This window comes from Lepisma saccharinum, chromosome 8 (assembly GCF_977018435.1).
Source record: "Lepisma saccharinum chromosome 8, izLepSacc3.1, whole genome shotgun sequence".
NCBI lineage: Eukaryota > Metazoa > Arthropoda > Insecta > Zygentoma > Lepismatidae > Lepisma > Lepisma saccharinum.
The window spans coordinates 57,466,137-57,492,103 of NC_139236.1; the positions used below are offsets into that span (position 1 = coordinate 57,466,137).

Consider the following 25,967-nt stretch of genomic DNA (forward strand, 5'->3'; position numbering starts at 1 on the left):
TTTGAGTAGACGACATTGGGTGTGGAATGTGTGTGCGTTGTGGAAGAAGTGTTTCGTCCGTGTAAGAGCAAATACTTTCTTCATAGGTAAGCATGTTATATGAAAGGCGTGTACTAAGCAACGTAGAGGTATTTTACAGGGTGGTCCAAAAGTATTGACACCCGAATAAAATTTGAATGACATACTGTTCCGCAAAACTAACACTGCAGGTTTTATGATAGGGGCGGAAATGTTATAGCAAATATGACGATGACGGCCGCCATCTTGAATTTAACTTCAAAAATTTAAATGGGAATGGGGTAAAAATATGAAATCAGGCTAGAATTTTACGAAAAATGCAGTGGTGAAGGTTATTTCAACGTATATTATAACTAGTAAAAAGTCATGATTGAATTATTGTATCAATTTGCTCCTTTTCGAGTTGTCAGACAAAAGCATTAAATGGCTCTAACGCGTAAGTAACGCACCGAGATCATACTGACGTCTAGGGAGAGACGTTCGAATTCCATTACACATGATTTTGATCACGGATATTCCAGAAGGGCTGAATTTTGTGACTGGTTGTTCCCAACAATTACAGTGCGATGCTTCCACTGGAATGAAAAGTCCTTCGCTGTGAACGAGGCTAATTTTTATGTTCATAAGAAAGTTAATAAACAGAATATTCTATGCTTGTGAATTTCCATGTATTACAACTTATCTCTCTTTGACATTTATGTATTCAATATAAGACAAATACTTACTTATTCCCCTTGAGTTGAAAACAACCGCAAGAATTTAAATTCCCCACACCTTGCTCCGTGGCAGTTCGAGGTGCTTTAGGGAGAATTCACACCGAAGAAACACACGACACGACACGTGTGTCGCTTGGAAGCCAACACTCAGTAATCAATGCAACCTTTCGAACCGAAGAGACACAGTAAGATGCACGTGTCGCGTGTCGCTTACGTGCCTCTCGGACTGTGCCGTTTTCTCAATACCGTGTATCGTGTTGCTTCAGTTTGTTGTTCGCGCATGCGCAACGAATGCTTCATTCCAACGAGCTGTATTTAGACTCTAGAAGAGAGCCCAACCGGCATTATGTGTGAACCTCTAATTTGTTGATATAATAAAGTATCGATATGTTCAATGTTTTAACAATGTTTTAAGATTTAAGCCCTTATCACACGGAACTAGATTTCTAGTTGAAATGCTCTAGTTGACGCTGGACTGGCTACCCATTTGCTAGTTTTGGCCTCACACGGTATTTGTTATACCGTACTTGTCGATAGTCTTTCGTTCCCATAATGGCGGCCGCGCGAGATGTCAACAACGTATCACTTCACACTTTTAAAATACGATAACTATTCAACCGAGAGGAATATCGCGTCGTATTAAATAGTTTTAGGTAGAGAAGAACGGTGCTGATAAAATACATACTTTACAACGTTTACTATACACGTATGGAAGACTATTTTAGCTTTTTCAATTGTACACATGCCTTTCGTGTTGTATGCACTCGGAAGCCACAGACAAAAAAGGCTACTTTACAAACTCACAGATTATCTTCACATGGCCAAACTTTGCTCTGGTTGGCTGTTCCACAGAATCTAGTCGAAGAAGTTAGTAGCAATTAGAACATGTCCTATTCCTCAAAACCAGTCAAGCAGTCAGCCAGGCGGCCATGATTACTACCCAGAAAGTCAGTTCATCGCCAACTAGGGCATTCCAACTAGAAATCCAGTTCCGTGTGATAGGGGCTTTAAACACAACGTTCATTTCGCTTTATCAAGTTTTTTGATGCAGTTATCTATTGGCTGTAATTTGCCTAAAACATCGTGTATTTAGCCATTTACCTGACTGCTTTTATTTGCAAAAGTCAGCTTATGGAGGCACTTTAGTCCAAAATATATTAGTCAACATGTTAAAGTACTCTAGTGCTTTGTTTTTCAACCGCCGGGCCGCGACCCGATACCGTGCCCTCGTATCAACTATACTGAGCACCGAAATGTTCTGCTGAAACTGGTTGACAACTATCATAATCTCAATATCATATTTGAGTTGTGAGTTTTAGTTTTTTAAGTCTATTTTATGCACAAAAAGACTAATCAGAACTGGATCTGCCCGGTGCCTCCCCAGTTATCGAACCCGGGATCACTTAATTACAAGGGGACGACGTTACCACTTTGTCTTCCATATGTTTATATTTGTCAACAATCCTACACACGTAATCAAACTATTATTACTCTTATGATTATGCTAGAATTTATTTATCAATATTTAATTTCATAGGTATCTACATGTTAATTCATGCATAAAATCTTCAATACTGTAAAGATTTACGAGGAAAATTCTTCGCCTAAGGGCATTGACTTAAAAAAAATACTGTGACATGATTTCACGAAGGTTGAGAACAATTTCTCTAGTGTTTAGGTATTCGCTTTATTCATTCTGAAAAGTCTAGCGTATACAGTTTGAGGTCAGTGCATATTATTTCTCAGTTTTCTCATGCACAACATGCCTCTCCCAAGTTTCAATAACTTGCACAAAATTTTACAACGCAATTTACATTAACAATGTCTCTTGTTACGTTATTTTCGGGTCGCTAATAAACTGAATAATGCAATTATATCGGTACCATCATGCAAACTGAGCAAAGAAACCAGTGTGGCTTGCCGCGTGCATCTTGTCTCTTCGGTGTGAAACACTCGTGTCGCGTGTTGCGTGTCGCATGTTTCTTCGGTGTGAATTCTTCCTTACTGTTAACATATTAAAATCGTGCAAGGTCAAGAGAAAGAAGAAATTACAAGACAACGTGCTTTTATTCAAGAGAGGAATAAATACATAAAATGCCCAAGCAAGTTATCGTCATTTTTTGCGTAAATGTTCCACATGAGAAACTAACTAACTAACTAACTAACTCTGTAGCCTTCTTAAACCCGAAGGTTCATGGCTGCAGCAACACACGACTTCCATCTTTCCCTATCTTGAGCAAGATCTATATACTCTTTTCCATCCCTACCGATTTCCTTTAGGTCCATCTCAACGTTGTCCCTCCTTCTTCGTCTTGGCCTTCCTACAGGTCTCTTACCATCAGGTTTCCCAACAAGAATCCTGTAAACTCCTCTTTCCTCTCCCATTCGTGCCACATGGCCTGCCCACCTAAGTCTTCTTGATTTAATTATTCTAATAATATCTGGGCATGAATACAAATCAGGTAGTTCAAAATTATGTAACCTTCTCCACTCACCTGTCTCCTCATCCCTTTTGGTCCAAAGATTTTCCTAAGGATCTTATTTTCAAATACTCTCAATTTATGTTCCTCTTTCAATGTAAGGGACCAAGTTTCACATCCATATAATAATACAGGCAAAATTACAGTTTTGTATATTTTAACTTTTAGTTTCTTAGATATTAAACGAGAAGACAAAAGTTTATGAAGAGAGAAGTAACATGCATTTCCTGAATTAAGCCTACTTTTTATTTCCTCTTTAATATAATTTTCATTTGTTAATATTACTCCTAAGTATTTGAATTTGGAAACTGTTTCAAACGAGTTGTTATCAATAATTAGATTTTGATTATTACCTAACACTTGGTTTCGGCCTGTAAGCATATATTTAGTTTTCTCTTTGTTAACTTCTAAACCTATCTCTTTAGAAGTTTTGAAAAATATTTTAGCATTATTCTTAAATGTATTCACATCATCCCCCAGTAAGTCTACATCAGTGGCGCAGGAACGGGAGGGTACAGGGGTACATTGTACCCCCCTAAATTTTTGAAGGGGGGTACTGTACCCCCTAAATCTGTAAATCGAGTTGTACCCCCTGTACCCGCTTGGTAATTTGACAGTAGACGCAAGGTGCTACTGTTAAAAGAACCTATTTTCAGTTCGCCCAATAAAAAAGTGTATATTGTTTATAACTTATAAACGTTATCTTCCTTACAACAGAAATTCAAACCATTCTAAACTTATTCTACTACATTGTGTTTGCTACTAGTTAGTTCATTGACCTAAGTTATTGGAAACCTCTTTAAGGAGATGAAAATTGTTTAAAATGTGTGTGGAACGATGGAATCAGATTAGGTCTCAGAAACTCACGCTGCAGACGAATGCTCCTTTGCGTTAGGGGTTGTGGGTGGGGGTACACTTTTCTAAAGAAATGGTCGTGTCGATTCGAAGATAAGATACAAATCTTCATCAGAAGAGTATATGACTGATCCCATTTCCTTTTGAATATTTAAAATGGAATTTACCAAAACGAAATATTTATACGAGCGAGACGAGACACTAAAGACCAACTTGGGGGTAGAATGTACTGCTGTACCTCACCCATATTTTTCATAGCTTTGTAAGGGGGTGTTCGGAAAACTATACTTAAACCTATATTAATAGATTTTGAAAATAGAGTCCCGATTAGCCTATCTGAGCATGAAGTGAATCTAGAATAAGTTTTAATAACTTCTGAGTGGAAACCGAAACAAAAATAAACACAAACAAGAACGAGACGGACCTCGCCACACCGGAGACGAGATGAGGCTGTGACAATTCTCGACTCATCGCATCGCGATATCATTCCTAGGTGAAATGAAATTTTTCCTACACATTTAAACAGGGTGCAATTTGCGATATTATCAGAGGAGGGGAATTATTTTTACCTATGTATTAGGTATACTTATAATTGGACATTAATTGCTTAAAATCTAATTTTGGTATCGAATGCAACACAAACAACGCCATTTTAAGTTAAACCCTAAAGTCAATCTGTAAGAAAATTACATTAGTCAGATGAATGCCCGAGATAAATGAAACTCACTGCAGGTTCTATTGGTAGATTTTGGATTGGATTCGCAAGGTCTTTGAGTGAGATGGGAAGGTTTGATTGATTTATTTGGTTTATTTTACTGCACTTTTCTGCCACTTTTGGATAATCGGGAAGATGGGGATGAGTGATGATATGAAATTGATGAACACTCACTCACATGCCCAACCAGGGATCTCTGGCGTCAAAGCCAGTGCCGGATCTACAAATCTTAGCCCCCCCCCGCAAAATATTGCCAAAGGGGTCATCTCTACCTACCTACCTTTACACACACACACATACGCTATGTGTGTGTGTGTGTATATATATATATATATATATATATATATATATATATATATATATATGCCATTGCCGAGAGGTGTCACCTGTAGTCATTTCACATCGCTATTGTGCTATCGAGATTGCTTAGATTACAAAGCTAACCGCCTATGAACAAATGGATTGCGGCGGTTTTAAGAGTTCACTGGAATTTTTTTCACAGTTAGTCTTTTAAATTACATATTTACTTTTCTTGAATGAATTATGTGTAATTTGTATAAGTAAGCGTAAAAGAGGGCTTCTTAAAGTACTCGATGTTAGCAAAAATATGATTATAAACTGGATGCACAGCCCTACAAGTAATTTTGCCGGCGGCTATGCTTATGGGCCCCATGAAGTGTAATATCCTTCAAGGTGTGTCCCGGACAGAAAAAGGTTGGGAACCACTGGCTTAGGGGGACCACATTGGTGTGTTCCAAATAGACGCCCACCATATTGAATTCAACTCATTTTCTTAAAAAAATGGAAAGGGAGGTGATGTGGTATATAGCTACGACTATTTGACACCTTTTTCTCACACCTGGAAAATGATACATTTGTTACAATCATGCAGTCGTAAGTTGTTCCTGATTCAAGTTAGTTTGAAGAAACCTTCACCACTGCATTGCTAGTGAAATTCTAGCCTCATTTGATTCTGTCTGACTGCCACACGGGAAACCCGGGTGGGTGTCTTAATATCAGATTTTTTCCGGCTTTGTCCCAGCATAAAGCGGCTCTAGGGCCCACGCAGCCTTAAATTAAATGGTACCCAGGGGATAATCGCGGCCGCAGCGTGGTGCTGATCACATCACCTCCAAGATGGCCAACAACGAAAATATGTGGAGCCCTACCCCGTGCCTTCATGTCACGGTGCTACAGAGATGCACAGCACAGGGAACTTTACCTTTACCTGTATATATCGTATTCATTTCTTTGCCCCTGAGTAGCTGAGTTTATATTTTACATACTTTAAACATACGCATATACGAACCCTATACTATGTTACTATGTCAATGGCTTAGGGCCCCCTAAATGCTTACTTGTCTCCGCCCCCTACCCCTGAACTGCGGTGTTTTGTGGATTGTAGATCCGGCACTGGCCAAAACGCTAAGCTAATCCCTCAGCCACGGAGGCTGGCGAGGTGGGAATGTGTTTTGGATTTTCTTTGTAGATGCGAAAATCTTTAACTATGACGCGCACATGCTTTTTCTTACATTAAAGTTTACCTTTTCACAGAAACCAGAAATTGACATGTCACCCTAAAACACACGCATGTATCTGCATTTAATAGTATGTCTTTCCTTGCTTCCTCTGACATCTGAACGATTTCGGTTTTGTATGTGTAATGACTAATGATAGTACTTTCAGTGCTTGAAAAATGTCATTAGGTACAGCTAATTACATAACAAATAAATGCTTTGTCAAATGTTTCACAAATATTTCAAAGTTAGACTTCTTACGAATTAATCGGGAACCATCTCAACGGTTTTTTTTTTTGTTTTTTTACAACGCCCTACAGATGTCTGAGTAAATACCAAATACATGGCTTCTAAAAGACATTGGATGTGGTACACATCTGCCATAAATTGTATAAAAATATTTTTATGAGTAGCTATGGGAATTTAAAATTAGAATGAACTGAAGTGGAACTCTATAAGTATGATATATTCATAATGTGGTTTCTATATCCAGATGATTATTTCTGGTTGGGGTGGCTCAAGATCCTCCTCGCCCCCTTCAATCTCAACCTGCATTAAAATGAATAGATGTATATTTGTTCGCAATTTTCACATTTCGAACTCCTGATTTTCAGATCCGTTAAATTCAAATAAGCCCAGAACGAAGTCCAGAGCGTTATATGTTTCAGAATTGTTATCTGGTTTTAAAATCTGTTTTAAAAAACATAAATTCTAAGAAAAACAAACAAAAAAATTGTTATGCAAATTTTGCATTAAATTACAGGACATTCGTGCGTGCTGTTCTAAAATAGAATATTTCCCATGCCTTCACATTATACCTAAGTATCAAGGACGTATTTAGGAGGGTGTCCGGACACTCCCCCGAAAGACTTACCAAGAAGTAAAAGTAAATAATCAAAATATAATTGTTTAGCATTTGTTATATAATCGATGGTTATTTCCGCTGAACTTATTGGAAGGTAAGGAATTTTTCTCATACGGTTTTGAAGGGTTCCAAAAGATTTATGCACACAACTAATGATAATATCCATAAAATATTAATCACAAACTTTACTTTTCGTTAATTGGATCTAACTCCTTGTTTGTTATTCAATAAATATTCAATTATTTTTCTATTTGACATTCAATTCCTTGCCAAGGCAGTTGTTTTTATGCAAATCTTGGCGATCCTAACTACACGTAAGCTAGATAACTTACATATTTAATTAATATTTTAATTTAATTGAATATAATTATTATAATTATTTATTTATAATTATTTATTTATTATTATTATTATTGCAACACTTGGTTGGACCCCGAAATGTATTTCTAGGTGCAGTAGTATGTGTTTTTATACGATGTACGTATATATGGGAGGCTGAATTTTGTACCCCCCCAAATGAAAAACGTTCCTGCGCCACTGGTCTACATCATCTGCATATGCTAACAACTGAGTCACACCGTTTAATTTTAGTCCTTCTTTAGTTTCTATTACATTCCTAACAGCATATTCTAAGGCAAAATTAAAGAGCAATGGAGATAATGCATCTCCTTGTTTTAACCCATCATGAATTGTAAATTTGTCAGACATATTAATACCCACACGAATTTTACTTTCTGTTTCACTGGTGCATATTTTTATCGTACTAACAAGCTTCTTAGGTATTCCAAACTCTACTAATATGTTATATAATTTCTCTCTTTTGACCGAATCATATGCTTTTTTGAAATCAATGAATAGCTGATGGACATTTTGATTATATTCCCACTTTTTTCAAGTGTCTGTCTGATGTGAAAAATTTGATCTGTAGTTGATCTGTTACGTTTAAATCCACATTGATAATCACCTATAATTTCATTAGCATATGGGGTTAGTCTTGTTAAAAGAATGTTAGACAATATTAATATTTTGTATGTTGTTGAGAGTAGAGAAATTCCACGGTAATTATTGCAGTTCATTTTATCACCTTTTTTTAAACACAGGAAAAATTATGGATTCTTTCCACTGTTGAGGGATTTCTTCTTTATTCCATATTAAACAAATTAATTTATAAAATTGAGATATTAATGAATTTCCACCATATTGAATTAACTCAGCTGGTATTAAATCAGTGCCAGGTGCTTTGTTATTCTTTAGCCTTTTAGTAGCATCTTTAACTTCAGTCAAGTTAGGTTCTGGAACTAAAGGTTCTGCTGTCACCGTCTTTATCTTTTATCAAGTTTACTTTAGGTTGCCACCCCTTTCTAAACTCATGTTCCACATGAGAAATACGACAGTAATTATTTACATTTTTCTGGGCCTCGTTACTTTAGGGCCCTTTCACCTGTATGTTACGCTTCTGATTTGACATATTCAATCAAACTATAACGTTAAATTAAAATTTAAAGCCCGAAAAGATACAATGTTTTAGTTTTATTGTCCATAAAGATTAGCCATTTTCATATTTTTCTCACTTCCATTTCTTACTTTTTTCGTATCAACCCCATGGGACGCGAGGCCCACTTCGCCTACCACGTGCTACGCCCCAAAATACATTGCACTTGTTTCGAGTTTCTGATATAAAGATTGTTTCTTCCTTTGGAAAGAAAATTATCATCTTTGTTACGGCCAGTCTATTTATTTATTTCTCTTACCGTACACGAAATTGTTTTCAATTATTCCTTTAATCGTGTAGTACGGATGCAGCTTCAGACCTTCCAAGATTTCCAATGAGAACGTTGTTCAACGGCTTTCAATTGTGGATTTTGTTGGGTCACGAATTCTCTATTTCAATGACATTGAATCGTGTAAGAGCAGCTCAAGAATGGCAGAGCACCATGAACGCTGAGCTGAGCGTTAAAACCTCGTCCCTCACATTGACCCAATATGAAGATGAAGAAAGTAACAGGAAAGCAACATTTATAGAGGTGAGTCCACTTGTCAATTTACAAGAAAACAAATCCCATGTCGGAACAAAACCCACCAGATTTGTGCTACTTCCTCGATAGCTCTGGACGTCGAAGGCATAAGCAGAAACCTTGGTAAGCTGTCGGGTGGATCATGGATGGGTGGGGCACAAGTTTCGTATTTCGGAAATACCCCGTTACCTTAGGTTAGGGCTTAGAGGGGTTTTTAGATCGACGGAAGCATACCACATTTTGTTTTAGGTTAAGTTTGAATTACCACAATAATTTCAAGGTTAAGATAACATATCTCACGCATTTTATTTATATATTCATACAAAATCGATTTATTGCCAGTATTTAGAGACTAAACGTGCAGTAAAGTTGTTCAAATATTATATTTATTTATTTAATAGAAGATTCCAAATACAGCGTTAGCCATTTTACATTGGAACGATTTTATAGAACATGAGAACAAAAATAATAACATACAAAACTGACATGTGGTTAAGAGACTTACATACTTTTAGTTACCTTTCTTCTAAAGCGGTCCAGATTTTCAAAAATATATATTTGGCTTCCTAGATTATTATATTCACTGGGCAGTCTATGGAACAGAGAGCGCTGGATGAGGCACAATCTCGGCTTCTGAGAAGCAAAAAGTTGAGTGCTTCTTGTTGAGCGGGCAGGCACACGAAAGTGAATTTCCTGAAGAAGGCGGTCACTTCTGATGTTGCCATTCACTATTTTATGTAGAAATATATGGTCAGCCAGTCTATGTCTCTCTTGAGGAGTTTGGATATTTAACATTTGCAGGAGGATGAACTTTTGCAAGTGTTTTGTGGACGCAATTCGGTGTCGAACAATGGCCAGGAGGAAATTTAGGACGGAATTTAGTCTATCTGAATTTGAGGGGCATGCCATAGACCAGATCGGAGAACAGTATTCAATTTTAGGTGACACAAAAGATTTGTAAAAGGTGCTGAGGGCAGTCAAGTTGTTTATTTCCGTGAAACGATAGAGAAGACCCAGCATACGCATTGAACCCCTTGTGACTGTAGAGATGTGCTCAGGAAAGGAAAGTTTCTCCTCAAATATTACGCCCAGGTCCTTTTGTGTGGCAATCTTTGAACACAATTATTTTTTATGAAATATTTAGTATTAAATGTGTTTTTCTTCAAGGAGAAGGTCATCATGGTACATATTTGAGGGTTGACACCACAATGTCGCAAAACACGTTTTAAGTTGTCTGAATTCTTTTGAATAAGGACATACATAAAATAATGATTTTACGTTTAACTCCAAAATATGTAGGTCTTTGTAATGTTTTCATGTTTTTATTTTTATTATTGTACATCCATTATTATCAGTAGCGCAGATACGTTTTTGATTTGGTGGGTACAAGGTACATATGAAGTATACATGTAAATTATTGTTCTATGGGTATGTTCTAATATGGCTGCGTGTATTGTGTGTGTGCGAGCGCGCGCGCGCGCGTGTGTGTACGTGGAGAGAGAGAGAGAGAGAGAGAGAGAGAGAGAGAGAGAGAGAGATAGAAAGGAGGAGAGAGCCTATTGTCTATTTTAGGACAGGCCAAACAGCTATCAATTTTTAAAGCTTGGATAACGTTGCACTGCCAATAAAAATCAATATTCGCAAAATGATTTATTTTTTTAAATTGCTATTTTCCAAAAATATAGTTTCTAACAGTTTTTTAAAACATGTATAATTAATAAACACCTGAAGTTCTAGGTCTCATCGTTGACACTCATTTGAAACAGTTTTTTTGTTCCTTATAAATTTATCCGAGAACAGATCACGTAAGGTAACTGGTACCTCAATGTCGCAAAATACGTTCTAAGTGGTTTGAATTATTTTGAATAAGGACATACATAAAATAATGATTTTACGTTTAACTCCAAAATATATTTTTTGAACGTCTGTCAAATTATTTGAAGGTGTTCAATGTACCCCTATACATTTCTGCGCCACTGATTTACAAAAATATTATATTATATATTATAAAAATTGTCCTTGAACCGGAAAAGTGTTACACCTTCACCTTGGATCCGAGGGCGATCAGGAAATCGAAGGACGTCTGTTGCGAAATGTGTGGCTCAATCTTCCTTCAAGAAAAACTACTCCATTTGAGTCTGACTTGTCCCCACGGTGTCAGCTTCGCATTTTGATTGCAAATCGGGAAACACTTTTGACCACGAATACTGGGAGGAAAGTCACGAGCCATGGAAGCATTCAGTGATATCATTCGATTGGTTATCTTGCTATGAAATGGAAACAACAAGCGTTCACGTGTTTGTATGTCAAGTGTTCCATGTAAAACATAACGAGATAACAATAACAATCGACGAGGGATGCGAGATGTAATTATTAAGTTTGCGACAGAAACTGCCAAACAACACAAAGCTACTGCCTGGGTGAGTACTGCAAATTTAGCTCTGACAATGTAATATTGCAACACTCCGGCTTTCGTGAACTTGAGGTTTGACATAACTGTCACATGTACATGCGTATTGAAATACTATCGACATACACACATATATGCGTAGATAGAACTAGATAAATAAACAAAATAAATTACTTCTTTCTTTAAAATCATGCTGAGTAATTCAGACAGACGATAATGACAGTAAGAATACATTTGTCAACTGAAAATATTAATTTATTTTTTATTTTATTTCGTGTAGATTTTTTCATATAAAATTTCACCAGTTTACCATTTTTCAACATACACTATTAGTGAATTAATTTATATTTTCAAGCTCTGATTAAGTGTCACCACTGCGAAGTGACACAATCATCGAACCTTATCCTTTAGAGTGAAGAAGATCATTTCGCTCGATTGCCAAATGGTTCCCACGGGTGACGCTAGATAGCGTACGGAATTGAGAGCTTCTTCACTCGAGCGTGGGCCTTCAAATATGGATCGTGAAGGGGAAAAGTAGTGGAATTCAAACTTAAGTAAATGTAGTCAGTATCTCCATATTAAAATGTAGTTTAGTCTATCCTACCAATACAGTGATACATGAAAATGAAATCGATGATTGTGGGCTGAAACTACCAAAGCGGATATTTTTCAAACATGTGTCTAGGATCATGGCCGTATTTAGAGGGGGGGTTTCTAGGGTTCAAACACCCCCCGAAACTTCTAACATGTTGGATTAAAGGAAGTTCAGAAACCAAAATCTGTAACAAATTTTCAATTTTATTTTCGAAGCATCACAAAAGTACATGGAGATAATGTTGAAACGATCGAGCTAGAATTTTCATACATTTGGAATTCTGAAACTTGAGTGAAACAGGATTTATTCTCAGAATCGTAACCCACCCGCGACCCCTCCATTATCACTTCTGCTGTCATCTTTCTAGTGTTGCTCCTGCGTCACAAGGAATATAGACTGAAGATTCCCTTATGATTGTCCCAAAATTCCCTTTCCAGCTTTTAAATTCCCTGTCCGATAAAGTCGAAAATCCCCCTTGATAGGAGTTCAAACCAAGGATCTCCAGTTTTGTAGCGCATTACGTTCGCGATTGAGGTTACAATCCATGCACCAGGCTAAGTTTTTAAAAAGAATAATTGGTTCCACAGTTTTCAAAATTCAAAAAAAATAATTTTAAAGTCAAACAACAAAACTTTATGACTAAAATTTCCATCTAACTTTTAAAGCTTTTCTCTTGAAGGTATCTAAAGAAGGTATCTAAAGTTTAATGACGAAGTATAATAATTCTGCATTACAGTACACACTGTATGAAATGTAAAAAACACAAAAAGAAACTTGTGCTGGATATTTACTCATCTGCTGGATTGAGTAAGCCCCCTCAAGGATATAACAATAATATAATAATAATTATTATTAGTATTAATATTATGGAATAAAATTGTTTTATTATTATGAAATTTTAATTGTTATTGTACAATTATTGTTATTATTTCTATTATTGAAATTTCTGGCGACGCCCATGGGAACAATTATGAATGACCCCCCCCCCCCCCCGAAATTTTTTCCTGCCTACGGCCATGTCTAGGATTATTGTCACAATGTTAAAATGATGATACTTAATGGTATACGCTCGAGCGAAGTACGACCGAGCGAGCGAAAGTGGCTCCATGCAGTACTCTAGTCGACATGCTGGTGCGAAGAATTTCTATTACTTTTAGGCCTCAAGAGGGCGAAAAACCTGATGCAAGTACCAGTGGAGCAGCTATCTTTAAAATGGCAAAACGACATTTTAAAGCTTACTGGATCAGTGTTGCAGCCTTGAGGGCGTTCCGCACAGCATATACTCATTTGATGTTTTATGCTGTTGTTGTTGCATAGGGTTGTCTTCCTCGTGTATGTCTCATTGGTACTCAAATATTGAATCGACTATTTCAGGACTTTATTGTCATTTTGACACTGATGATTACATACAGACATTTTATTTTGAAGGCTGAAAAAAAAAAACCTGAAAACTGTTGTGCTTAAACACTTCAGTATTCGTGTGGCTACTAAACTTTAGCGGTCATTTTGACATTTCTTTTCAAAATTACTAACGAAGACTAAGCCTGTGAATTAGACTTACTTCAATATCCACTTACGCAGCCAACAGCCCACCTGTATGCCAATAAAATGTATATTACACGAAACATTAATATGTTAATGTATTGACTACAGAGGCGCAACCACGAACTTTTGTCTGGTGGGGGCAAGTACCAGGATAAACGTACCAATAATAATAATAATAACTATTATTATTATATATAAAAATATAATTAATATGTAATAATCATAATAATAATACTACGAATAATAATAATAATAATGACATTATTATTATTATTACTAGTGGTAGTAGTAGTATCAAAGACTTGATTATCCTCATAAATTACGAAAAATGTTGGTAGAAATCGGTGCTAAAGCATTTGTTTGAAACAAACTATTTTAAATATTTTTTTAACACGTTCAATTTCGCATTAGTTAATAATGGAAAACAAGCACACCAATTGTATTTTTGAATGGCAGAAAATGAATGATAAATGCATTCCGATGATAATTCTTTTTGTACATAACATGTATAACTTTCACGTTCAAGATGTGTTTTACACATATGCAACAAGCGACATAATATAAGGAAAAAACATACGCAACACTAAATTGTGTACATATTCAAAGTTTATTCAATACATATATACAACACATATTATTAAAGTACATTACAGAAAACAATCATATTGCGAACGAAGCGAGCAAGAAAATTTTTAGATCCAATTTTTGCAACTGACAACAATATTGATTTAATAGGGCGTTCCCCTAGATATGGCTCTGAACTTGACGAGACTGAGAAAAGCAGGCATTGCGAACGAAGTGAGCAACTACATTTTACGAAATGTATTTCCATTTGCATAAAACTTGAAATCAATGGGGGCAATTGCTCCTCTGGGCGCTCCTGCAGGTACCCTTGGCCATCAATGTTTGCCCCCTCCCCCCATAGTTGCCCCTAATAGGGTGAAAATAATATCACGGGGCGACAAGGCATTCTTTCTTTCACCTAGAATTGACTTCGGTCGAAGGTTGGGGGTGGACAATGCCCCCTGCCCTCCTGTGGTTGCGCCACTGATTGACTATTTGAAACACAATAATTACATTCTCTAAATGAAACTCGAAATGGGATGACAAATTACAGTCAAATAAGACAATAGAAGCTGTCTTTTGGGAAGAGGCAGGTAACTGTAACCGCTTCGATTTCTCAAGGACACTCTATACATTTCAATAGTATCTTAATCTAAGTTTTTTCATATAATAGTGATTCATTTTACATCTAGAGAAAGACAATAGATTTGTATCTTATCATGCACTTGACCAAGACTATTGTTTATTTTATATATATATATGCAAAGATAAATATGTAACTTATATAAGTTAATGTCATGGACGTGTAAATTCACTCATGAGCATTGAAGTAAAGTGATAATATTGTTGTAAATCGTTATCTAAAACCAGTAAAAATAAGCATACAATTACGACCAATGTTTACGTCTTGTCTTGCAGTTGAGTGCAACGTTTGAAGTCTTACATCGTCAGGATGAGCCAATCAAGCAAGTTACCACAATATTTCGCATGCATTGCAGGTTAGTACTTTCGGTTTTCGTAACACAGTGTGTGTGTGGGAATTAAAGCACAAAGATTCATTTTATGTTTGAAAGTTACTAAAGCATAGCGGGGATCATAAAATCATTCTTTCATTTGGTCCAGTTTTCCCAACAAAAATTTCACATCAAATGCATGAAAAGTTGTTAAGGAAAGAAACTTATAGGACGGACTTGCCTTTGAAAACCAGGATCTTTGCTGTCATTATCTTTAGATGTATTTATTATCTTACTTAATTTATTTATTGTCTGTTAAAATGAGTAACCAAACGAATAAGAAAGTTAAAATTGACAGTGACATATTAGACAGTTGCAAATAATAGTTGTAGCATTATAACATATCAAGTTCAGATTTTTCATCATGTGGATCAACAAACAAAAGCACTTTCAACCCTTTACTGATGAATCCTTCAAGTTGCAGACTGTTTTTCGCTGAATCAAGACTATTGCCTGTTAGAAATGTCTGCAGTGGAAATATTTTCGTTCCGGTTGTCTCATGAGTGGACGAATTTATTTCTTGATAAGCTCTGCACCGATGGTCAAGTTGCTAAGATTCTATTTTGTATTATTTCCATCTCTCTCTCTCTCTCTCTCTCTCTCTCTCTCTCTCTCTCTCTCTCTCTCTCTCTCTCTCTCTCTCTCTCTCTCTTATTTTCACAATTCTTTCTCCATTTTCCCTCTGCTTGTTTTGCCTTCGTTCTATCTTTCTCTGTATCCTTGTTTCCACTTTCTTCCCTTCTACCTTTTTCTACATTCATATCAGTTCCCTTTCTCTCTCTCTCTCTCTCTATCTAAGTCACTCACTCTCTTCTTTTTCTAATTTTCTCTCTTCTCTTCCCCTTTTTTCCAACTTTCTATCTCCCTTTATGCCTCTAACCTTTTTCTCTCTCTCTCTTAATTTTCACATTCCTATCTTCTATCTCTCTTGTATTCTACTTTTTCTTTCTTCCTATCTTCTCTTCCTCCTCCTTTCGAATTTTGTGTCTGCTGTGTTTCTTTCTACATTTCTATTGGTCTTTCTTTCATTCTCTCTCTTCCTCTCTCTCTCTCTGTCTCTCTCTCTGCTTCTTTCATACTTTCTCTCTATCTCCCTGGCTCTTCCTTTCTAATACACTCTCTCCCCCTCCTCTTTTTCTATCACCTTGTTTCTTCTCTTCATCATTTCTATATCTTCATCCCTCTGGAAATTTGCTTTTATAGGAGAAGCTAAGGCTAGCTATTTTCTCGCTCGTCCCCTGCTGGTTACCCCATAAAAGTGTACAAAGTACAAGTTAGCTACAATTAAATTCACATACTGTACATTAGATAATAAAATTACTACCATGCACCAACAGGACGACATTGTGCAATTTGTAATACTTGTAGAAAAATTCCTATGGAGATTGGTTTAGTTAAGGAAATAACTTTTACTCTGTTGGAAATGTTCTATTTTGTCATAAATTTTCTAGCCTTTATCCATAACTCGTAAATTTGGTTTGTATTTTTATTACTTAAGCTCGCTATTCTGTCTCTTGAGTTGAGGATAATCGTGACGATGAGGATGATATTTAGATGAAATTAATGAAAATAACAACCAGTTCAAAGGAACAAATTAACACACGAAACCTTCATCTGAGAGAGACTGTATAATTCTATAAAAGGAAGAAAAATTATAAAGAATGAACTCACTAACTCCTTTACCGAAATAAACGAACAGGCATCTACAGGATTTCTAAGCACAAATGATGCAAGACCATTTAGTTTAACTTTCTTCCGCTCGGCAGTGCTGCATTTACTTGTTGCTGCTGCTCTCTAGTGCCGAAGGAGAATACTATCTCAATGCGAACTGTTTCTCATTCTATAATTAATTAGTTGCCGATTCAGTGGCACCAGAAGGCATACCCAACAAGAGGGAGTTGATGGGGAAAAGACAAATTAATTTATGAATTTGACATATTAACGAATTCCCACCATATGTAATAAACTCAGCTGGTATTAAATCAATGCCAGGTGCTTTGTTATTCTTAAGCCTTTTAATAGCATCTTTAACTTCAGTCAAGTTAGGTTCTGGAACTAAAAGTTCTGCTGTGTGCACTTCATTTACTTCTGATTTATCTCCAACATGAACATTTAAAATGTCATTAAAGTAGTTCTTCCATCTATTTAAAATATCGCTTGGGTCAGCCAAAAAATTGCCGTTTTTATATTTTATCAAGTTTACTTTAGGTTGCCACCTCTTTCTAAATTCATTTACACCTTTATATAAATCTCTGATATTTTTATTTTTGCTGTTTGTTTCAATTTCGTTAATTTTACTTCTCAAGTAATCTCTTTTTTTACTTCTAAACGTGCGTTTAACTTCTGGCTTTATTCTTTTATAATTGCTGAAATTTGTATCATCAGAGTTGTTTAACCACCTAAGTCTAGCCTGATTTCTTATTTCTATTAGGTTATGCCATTCATTATCGAACCACGGCTTACTTTTTCTTGGTTTATGGTATCCTATACTTTCTTGAGCTGCTGATTCTGTTGCATTACGTATGTGCTCCCAATTCTTATTTACGTCTTTTTAATTTATATTAGTGTTCTTTAGTATTATCATCTTTATCTTCCGTTGGTGCATGAATGTTTATTAAAATAATTTTGCACCAACTACCTTGTAAAACTACATATGATATCCTATCATTAATAAATTCTACTGTTTCAAGGGCTGAGATAATTATATTATTTATGAAAAAGCCTGTTCCAAAATTATGATTTTCAGTACCACCATAGAAAAAAGTATAATTTTTAGTTTTACAATTCCCTTCTCCTGGCCACCTAACTTCCTGGACAGCTACTACATCTAATTTATACTTAACTATCTCATTATCTGTACACTGAAATGCCCCAGACCGGTAAAGGCTCAGAACATTCCAAGTGCCTACTTTAATATCCTTATTCCTAACGTAGATCTTATCCTTAGTCCAGGGACCTCCCAAAGTAGTCCCCGCACGGACATCCGAATGGGAGACTATTTTACCTCCGGAATATTTTACCTTGGGAACATCCATGGCCTCATATTGCTGTTTCTTGGCATGTCTTTTTACAGTGTAGAGTTGTCAGTTCTACGCCTAACCCCCAATATGAATGGAGGACCGCACCTGTCGTTGGTCAGCGGATCCCTCGGATCTAGCTGGGAGGACCACACAGTAGTCCATCAACCGTACCCCACCTCTGTCAATTGTGGGATGCTTATAGAGCCATGACAGGACAGCTCTGTAGATCCCAACAGAGCAAAATGTTGACCATTTAACTCTGTTGGTTGACTAACTGCAGTGAACAAGCCACTAGGCGATGGGGTCGTCACATCCCTACATTCAAATTATACATGTGAAATTTGGTGAATTGAATTGAATTTCAGAATACGAATTTAATTCCTTCATCTCGATTGGATGTTCCATTGGACTGACCTAGTAAACGATTGAAACCGATCGATATATATCCATTACTCAGAAACGACTTGAGATCCAAACATGAAACTTGGCACATTGAAAGGTGCACCTAAGACTAACACAATGCTGCATAAAACATCATGTTCCGAGCATCCAACTTACGCGATTAGTTAACAATATGTTGAACCTTCAATATAGCAAAAATTAAAAGAGAACCGAACATATAATTTGATGTGCATAGAAGCGTATATAAAATACACACTTCTTGTGAGAAAATATTCGTTACTCTTCCATCAATTTCCGTACAATCGATATATTCAATATATGTTGCTTACGCGGAAATTAGTGCAGACAGAAAGTGAATGAATTATTGATTGAAATAAATACCATATTCTAGTATAATGGGATACTTGTCTCTCTGTTTGCTAGTGGTAGTTGACAATTGGTAATCGACATGCAGTGGGATGATCCTATATAGTAGATCAGGCAAAGACCAGAATTGTGACTTTTACCCGCATGGAATGTTAATAACAGATATCCATGCTAAATCAATCAGTCATAGGTCTGACAGGAAAACTGTGATGGAAGCCACCAAAAATGTTGACCTTAAAGGTCATTTCAAGGTCATATTCTGACCCTAAAAGGTCAAATTTCAAAGTTATCCAAGTATGTTCGTGTAATATATCAAACGAAAGGTATGGTTGAGACAAACTGTTCGGTGATATTTTAGGTCAGAATATTGATGTTAGGGGAAAGTTCACCCTGTCAGACTTATGACACATTGATTAACATTTCATGCAGGTTATTTTTTAAAGGCTAGTAAGAGAAAAATAAGTTATTTTTATGTTGTGTTTATTTATAATGCCAAGAATTAATATACTAATGAATCGTTTAAAATAATAAAGAGATATTATACAGTATTTGTATATATTTTACGAGAAAAGTTTTGTCCATGTATCTGTATTTGACTCAAATAATGTACAATGGGATGGATTACAACATTCTATAGAATCGCAGCCACAGGCATTTATACTTTTCATATTGATTTTGAAGCAGGAGCATCTAGCAGTCTTGCACTTCGTTTTGCAAGATCAGATCAAAAGTTCGAAGCAGGACACTGGTACAGAAGGTAGCCTTGTCCACTGAGGTTTGAGCCAACTTAATTATCTTTTCCAAGCATCTGTGGGCAATGTCACAACAATAGTTTTCCTCTCTGATCGAAGCCAAATCTTTGCCTGGTAGCTTGCAAGTTGCACACGAAGCTCCAGAGCATCACGTGTTGAGGAAGCCATTCCAGGGCTGTCTCGTCCTTCGTGAACATGTTTAATCGTTAACTGTTTTCACCCTTGGACTTCCATAGAGGTTGCAAACAAACTCTTCAACCGGCCAAGCTCACCATCACGACCAATCCCTTCTACCAGGCGTTCTTCGTCTGAGGAAGACCCTGATAGAGGGTAGAAACGTTACATGTAAAGTGTTTTTAAATCTTAATAAACTGCCTTGGTCAGCAATTTAATATGGATACAAGGCTGAATTATATTAATTTTTATAAAAGCTTGTTTCGCTTCTTGGATGGTCCACTATATAGGACTTCAGTGTATACTGATTAACTTTGTCCCACAAGAGCTACTTCTGACATCAATATTCTGACCTAAAAGTATCACCAAACAGTTTGTCTCGTCCATACATTTCGTTTGATATATTACACGAACATATTTGTATAACTTTGAAATTTGACCTTTTAGGCTGACCTTGAAATAACCTTTGTCAAAATTTTTGGTGGCATCCTCCCTAGAAAAATCACCAGTTTGTCACGTCCATACCTTTCGTTTAATATATTACACGAACGTATTTGGATAACTTTGAAATTTGACCTTTTAGGATCAGAATATGACCTTGAAATGACCTTTAGGGATAATTCACACCGAAGAAACACGCGACACGAGACACGTGTCGCTTGGAAGCCAACACTCAGTAATCAATGCAACCTTTCGAACCGAAGAGACACAGCAAGATTCGCGTGTCGCTTACATGCCTCTCAGACTGTGCCGTTTTCTCAATACCGTGCATCGTGTTGCTTCAGTTTGTTGTTCGCGCATGCGCAGCGAATGCTTCATTCCAACGAACTATATTCAGACTCTAGAAGAGAGCCCAACCGGCATTATGTTTGAACCTATAACTTGTTGATATACTAAAGTATTGATATGTACAATGTTTTAATAATGTTTTAAGATTTAAAGACAACGTTCATTTCGCTTTATCAAGTTTTTTGATGCAGTTATCTATTGGCTGTAATTTGCCTTCAACATCGTGTAAAGAGGCCGTCTTTTGGACATTTACCTGACTGCTTTTATTTGAAAAAGTCAGCTTATGGAGGCACTTTAGTCCAAAATATATTAGTCAACATGGTAAAGTACTATAGTGCATTGTTTTTCAACCGCCGGGCCGCGACCCGATACCGTGCCCTCGTGTCAACTATACTGAGCACCGAAATGTTCTGCTGAAACTGCTTGACGACTATCATAATCCCAATATCATATTTGAGTTGTGAGTTTTAGTTTTTTAAGTCCATTTTATGCACAAATAAACTAATCAGAACTGGATCTGCCCGGTGCCTTCCCGGTTATCGAACCCGGGATCACTTAATTACAAGGAGACGACGTCACCACTTTGTCTTCCATATGTTTATATTTGTCAACAATCCTACACACGTAATCAAACTATTATTACTCTTATGATTATGCTAGAATTTATTTATCAATATTTAATTTCATAGGTACATGTTAATTCATGCATACAATCTTCAATACTGTAAAGATTTACGAGGAAAATTCTTCGGCTAAGGGCATTGACTTAAAAAAAATACCGTGACATGATTTCTCGAAGGTTGAGAACAATTTCTCTAGTGTTTAGGTATTCGCTTTATTCAAGCTGAAAAGTCTAGCGTATACAGTTTGAGGTCAGTGCATATTATTTCTCAGTTTTCTCATGCACAACATGGCTCTCCCAAGTTTCAATAACTTGCAGAAATTTTACAACGCAATTTACATGTAACAATGTCTCTTGTTACGTTATTTTCGGGTGACTAATAAACTGATTAATACAATTATATCGGTACCATCATGCAAACTGAGCAAAGAAACCAGTGTCGCTTGCCGCGTGCATCTTGTCTCTTCGGTGTGAAACACTCGTGTCGCGTGTCACATGTTGCATGTCGCGTGGCGCGTGTTTCTTTGGTGTGAATTCGCCTTCAAGGTAAACATTTTTGGTGGCATCCATCCATTGATTTAGCATGGATGCCTGTTGGCTGGTCTACTAATACCTATGAAACAAATACAATTTTTGTTATAACGCAGCAAAAGTTTCGCGATGCAATAATTAATCTTAATTAGTCAGAATTACTTACCATATATATTACAGTTTATTATTGCTCTAAAGAATAAATCTTAAATTCATTCATTCATTCCTTTATTTTTTGTCCATAACAACACACATATAAAATGTACACAATTGTTTTACATTAAAATTATAAGTCCTTCCCCCCATTTTACAGATATTAGATTTTTTTTTTTTAAAAAAGAACACTTTGCCTTTTACAATTGTATGTTACACTTCCTTAAAAATGATGACAAACTATAAATCTTAAAACTTGTTCAAATTCTTACGAAATGTCCATATGATAGTTGTATATTTATTTGGAAAATTGCACATTGACAAGATATATAAATAAAGGTAAATCATTAACCTCACGAAGATTGGAAATTGGGCAATTAAACTGCATAACTAATTGCTACTTTGTTGCACATTTGAACTTAGTTTTCTCATCAGATGGACAAAAGTTTACAATCACTTTGGAAATTTGTTATATAACAGTACACGGAACTAAACGGATTATTGAAGTTTTAGTACAGCCTTTCCATTATAGAACACTATCGGAGTGTGCTATACTTCAGTGTGTGTGCCACACTTCAGTGATGGCTTTCCAGTATTGTTTGTTATAGATAAGACAGTAAGGACAAATTATCTCTGGCGAGTAAAATTGTTCCCTAAAAATAGTATCAATAAATTTTGATTTGATTCGATTTCATTTTTGTTATTTATCGTCGCTTTTCTGCTACTTTTGGCTAATCGTGGCGATGATTATGATGAAATTATGAAATTATTGAAGGGACACTCACAAAGAACACTCATGCCCAGGCCGGAATTCGTACCTGGGAGCCCTGGCATTGTAGCGCGCTCTGCTAACCACTCTGCCGCGGAGGTCGGCATTACCAATAAATTGTGGAAATGTTAATGTTCCGATTAAAGCTCATGGGGCATACCGTGTTCATAAAGTAAACGCGGTTTGAACTTGCTTAAATTTGTAAATAGTCCAAATTACAACTTTAATAGAATAATGGATCTACGAGTAACACTTTGTTGTTATTTCTTTGCAGTGACCATAGGTGCCTTTGCAGCTGGAACCATATATGCATGGACTTCCCCGACTCTTCCCATATTGACTAATAGCACCGACATCAATATTGATGATAATGACGGATCGTGGGTGGCCGGCATCATGTCTCTTGGTGCAGCATCGATGACCATTCCAATGGGCTTTGCCGTGGACATGTTTGGGCTGAAATGGCCCATGATGGCCATCTTGATTCCCTTCATCGCAGGATGGGTCGTGATCGCCTCTTCGAACAGTCTTGTGATGTATCTGATCGGGAGATTCCTCACCGGGATGGGCGGTGGAGGTTTCAGTCTTGCGGCGCCAGTGTACGTCGGCGAGGTTGCCGAAAAGGACATCAGAGGGACTTTGGGATCGTTATTCCAGCTCATGGTCACCACTGGGATCCTCTTTGTGTACGTGGTCGGTAACTTCACCTCGGTGATGGTGCTGTCCATCATCTGTGGCTGCGTCCCCATTGTCTTCGGCCTGATCTTCTTCTTCATGCCCGAGTCTCCGCAGGTACTCCTGAAGAAGGGAAGGAAGGAAGATGCCGAGAAGTCGCTCCAGTGGCTGAGAGGACGACGCTACGACGTGACGTCAGAACTGCACGAGATGGAGACGATTGTCTTGGAAGCAGAGAGGAAGAAGGCGAGCTTCAAAGACGTCTTCGCAACGCCGACAGCGAGGAGAGCCATCTTCATCTCCTTCGGGTTGATGATCTTCCAGCAGCTCAGCGGGGTGAACGCGGTCATCTTCTTCACGGTCGACATCTTCAAGAGCGCCGGAAGCACCATCGACCCCAACACCTGCTCCATGATAGTCGGAGCGGTACAGATGGTGGCCACATTCATCTCTTCCCTCATTGTCGACAAGTTAGGACGTCGCTTCCTCCTGCTTCTTTCGGACATCGTGATGACCATATGCCAGATACTACTCGGGGTCTTCTTCTACCTGAACGACGACCTGAAGGAGGACACGTCTGACATCAGCTGGCTCCCTCTGCTCTCGGTGATCGTCTTCATCACGTCCTTCTCCCTCGGGTACGGACCGATCCCGTGGATGATGCTGGGAGAGCTCTTTCCTCCCGAGATAAAGGGAAAAGCAGGATCTTTGTCCTGCTTCTTGAACTGGATACTTACTTTCATAGTAACCAAGTTCTTTGTGGATCTGAAGAACGCCTTCGGGAGCGCCGCAACTTTCTGGATCTTCGCAGGGATATGTGCCATTGGGACTGTTTTCGTGTTCTTCTTCGTTATCGAGACCAAGGGGAAGACTCTTGATGAGATCCAGCTAGAACTTGCGGGTAAAAAGCCAAAAGGTGACGGAAAAGTGTGAATGATATAGCATTCATCGAAACTCATAAAATCTCAGGTTTTTGATGTGTCACTGAATTCGTTCGCTCTAAGAGTAGGTCTATAAGGGAACAGAACTGTTGTGCCTATCGCAAAGAAGTATTGACTAGACCTGGAATAGGTGTGTAAAACGTTGAACATTCATTCTGATATTGTTGGCAGGAACGTGTGGAGGAACTTCAACTGAATCACTATCAATTTGCTTTTGTAGGACCCTCAATGTATCTATTTTTGCGGGAATAGTGAATAGCTTCTTCCACATTGATAAACGTATCATCAGACCAGACAAGCCAAAGATTCAGAGGACACCTGAGAATAATGTAAAATGTTCTCATATCCTCAAGCACAAGGAAAAGATAGTGAAAATACAGGGTGATTATAAAATCACCATACATTTTTGCCTAAACGGAATTTATTACACAATATACGATATGTACTGAAACACATATCACGAAGGGCACAGAATCAGTATAACTCAACGTGATCACCCCGCAGGTATGGGCACAGCTGCCAGCTATCAGGCAAGAGCCGAACCACCCTCTGCCACATTCCCGGTGTAGTCCCAGCAGACGTAATCCATTGTTTCAATTGTGCAATGTTGTGGAACTTCACCCAGTACTTCTGAGTCGCAATGCACCCTCGCACAACAAATCCAAGGGGGTCAGGTCGGGTTGGCTGGTGGTCCAGAGCCTTGGCGACGTCATTCCACGCAGACAGAAGAAACTGCTATTGTATGTTCCAGTGTAAGCATTGTTTCACATCACGTACAAAGGAATGTATTCCGTCACGTTATTACTAAAATGCGTAGTGACTTTATAATCACCCTGTATCTTGTTAGCATAAAATACATTGCAGAGTCTTAATGCTAGCAAAGGTGAAAAATGAGAGTTTGTGTTCTCTGGATGGAAAGCGTATAACAATAGTGTCAATTTTCCATGGTAAGAAAATGGTATAATTATAGTTTCTTTATGCAGTTCACTCCTAACATCATTCTGTAAAAATCCTCATTCATATAAAGATTTGGGAGTACTTGGCGAGTAATGATAATTCTCGATTTGAACCGCTATGCTAAGAAGATACATGCTAATCCTATCATGTTTTCTATTGAGGGAATCTTGTGTATGTCTATTGTTTATCCTTCTTAAAGATACAAATGATGCACTAATATTGTGAGCATTGCCTAAAGTACAGGGTGTTTCAATAAAAAGGTAACTGAACCTGGTGTGTTTTGGATACTTTCAGTTACCTTTTTATTGAAACACCCTGTTAATGTACAATATTTGTATGCAATACGTAATACGCTATGTTGGAAAATACAGGAGAAGCATCTATTGTAGAGACATCTGTATAGTGTAAGTTCTAATGTATTTATGTCGATAAAAGCAATAAATTTCTTACGTTATATCTTTATTTAGGTATATTTTTCAATTTTACAAAAAATAGTAAAATGGTACTT

At 37.2% G+C, this 25,967-nt stretch overlaps 1 protein-coding gene across 1 annotated transcript; it reads left to right on the top strand.

Annotated features, from left to right (window-relative positions):
• LOC145991022 (facilitated trehalose transporter Tret1-like) lies at window positions 1-25,881 on the top strand. Its single transcript, XM_083126690.1, has 3 exons — window positions 1-86; window positions 15,214-15,293; window positions 23,161-25,881. Exons 2-3 carry the CDS (start codon window positions 15,248-15,250, stop codon window positions 24,492-24,494), a joined length of 1,380 nt encoding a protein of 459 aa, XP_082982816.1. The 5' UTR covers window positions 1-86; window positions 15,214-15,247; the 3' UTR covers window positions 24,495-25,881.
• Window positions 25,882-25,967: the final 86 nt, after the last annotated feature.

Coding starts and splice junctions, on each gene's coding strand:
- LOC145991022 (XM_083126690.1), top strand. CDS start 15,248: ATGAGCCAATCAAGCAAGTTACCACAATATTTCGCATGCATTGCAG. Junction 15,294..23,160: donor ATATTTCGCATGCATTGCAG/GTTAGTACTTTC, acceptor ATTTCTTTGCAG/TGACCATAGGTGCCTTTGCA.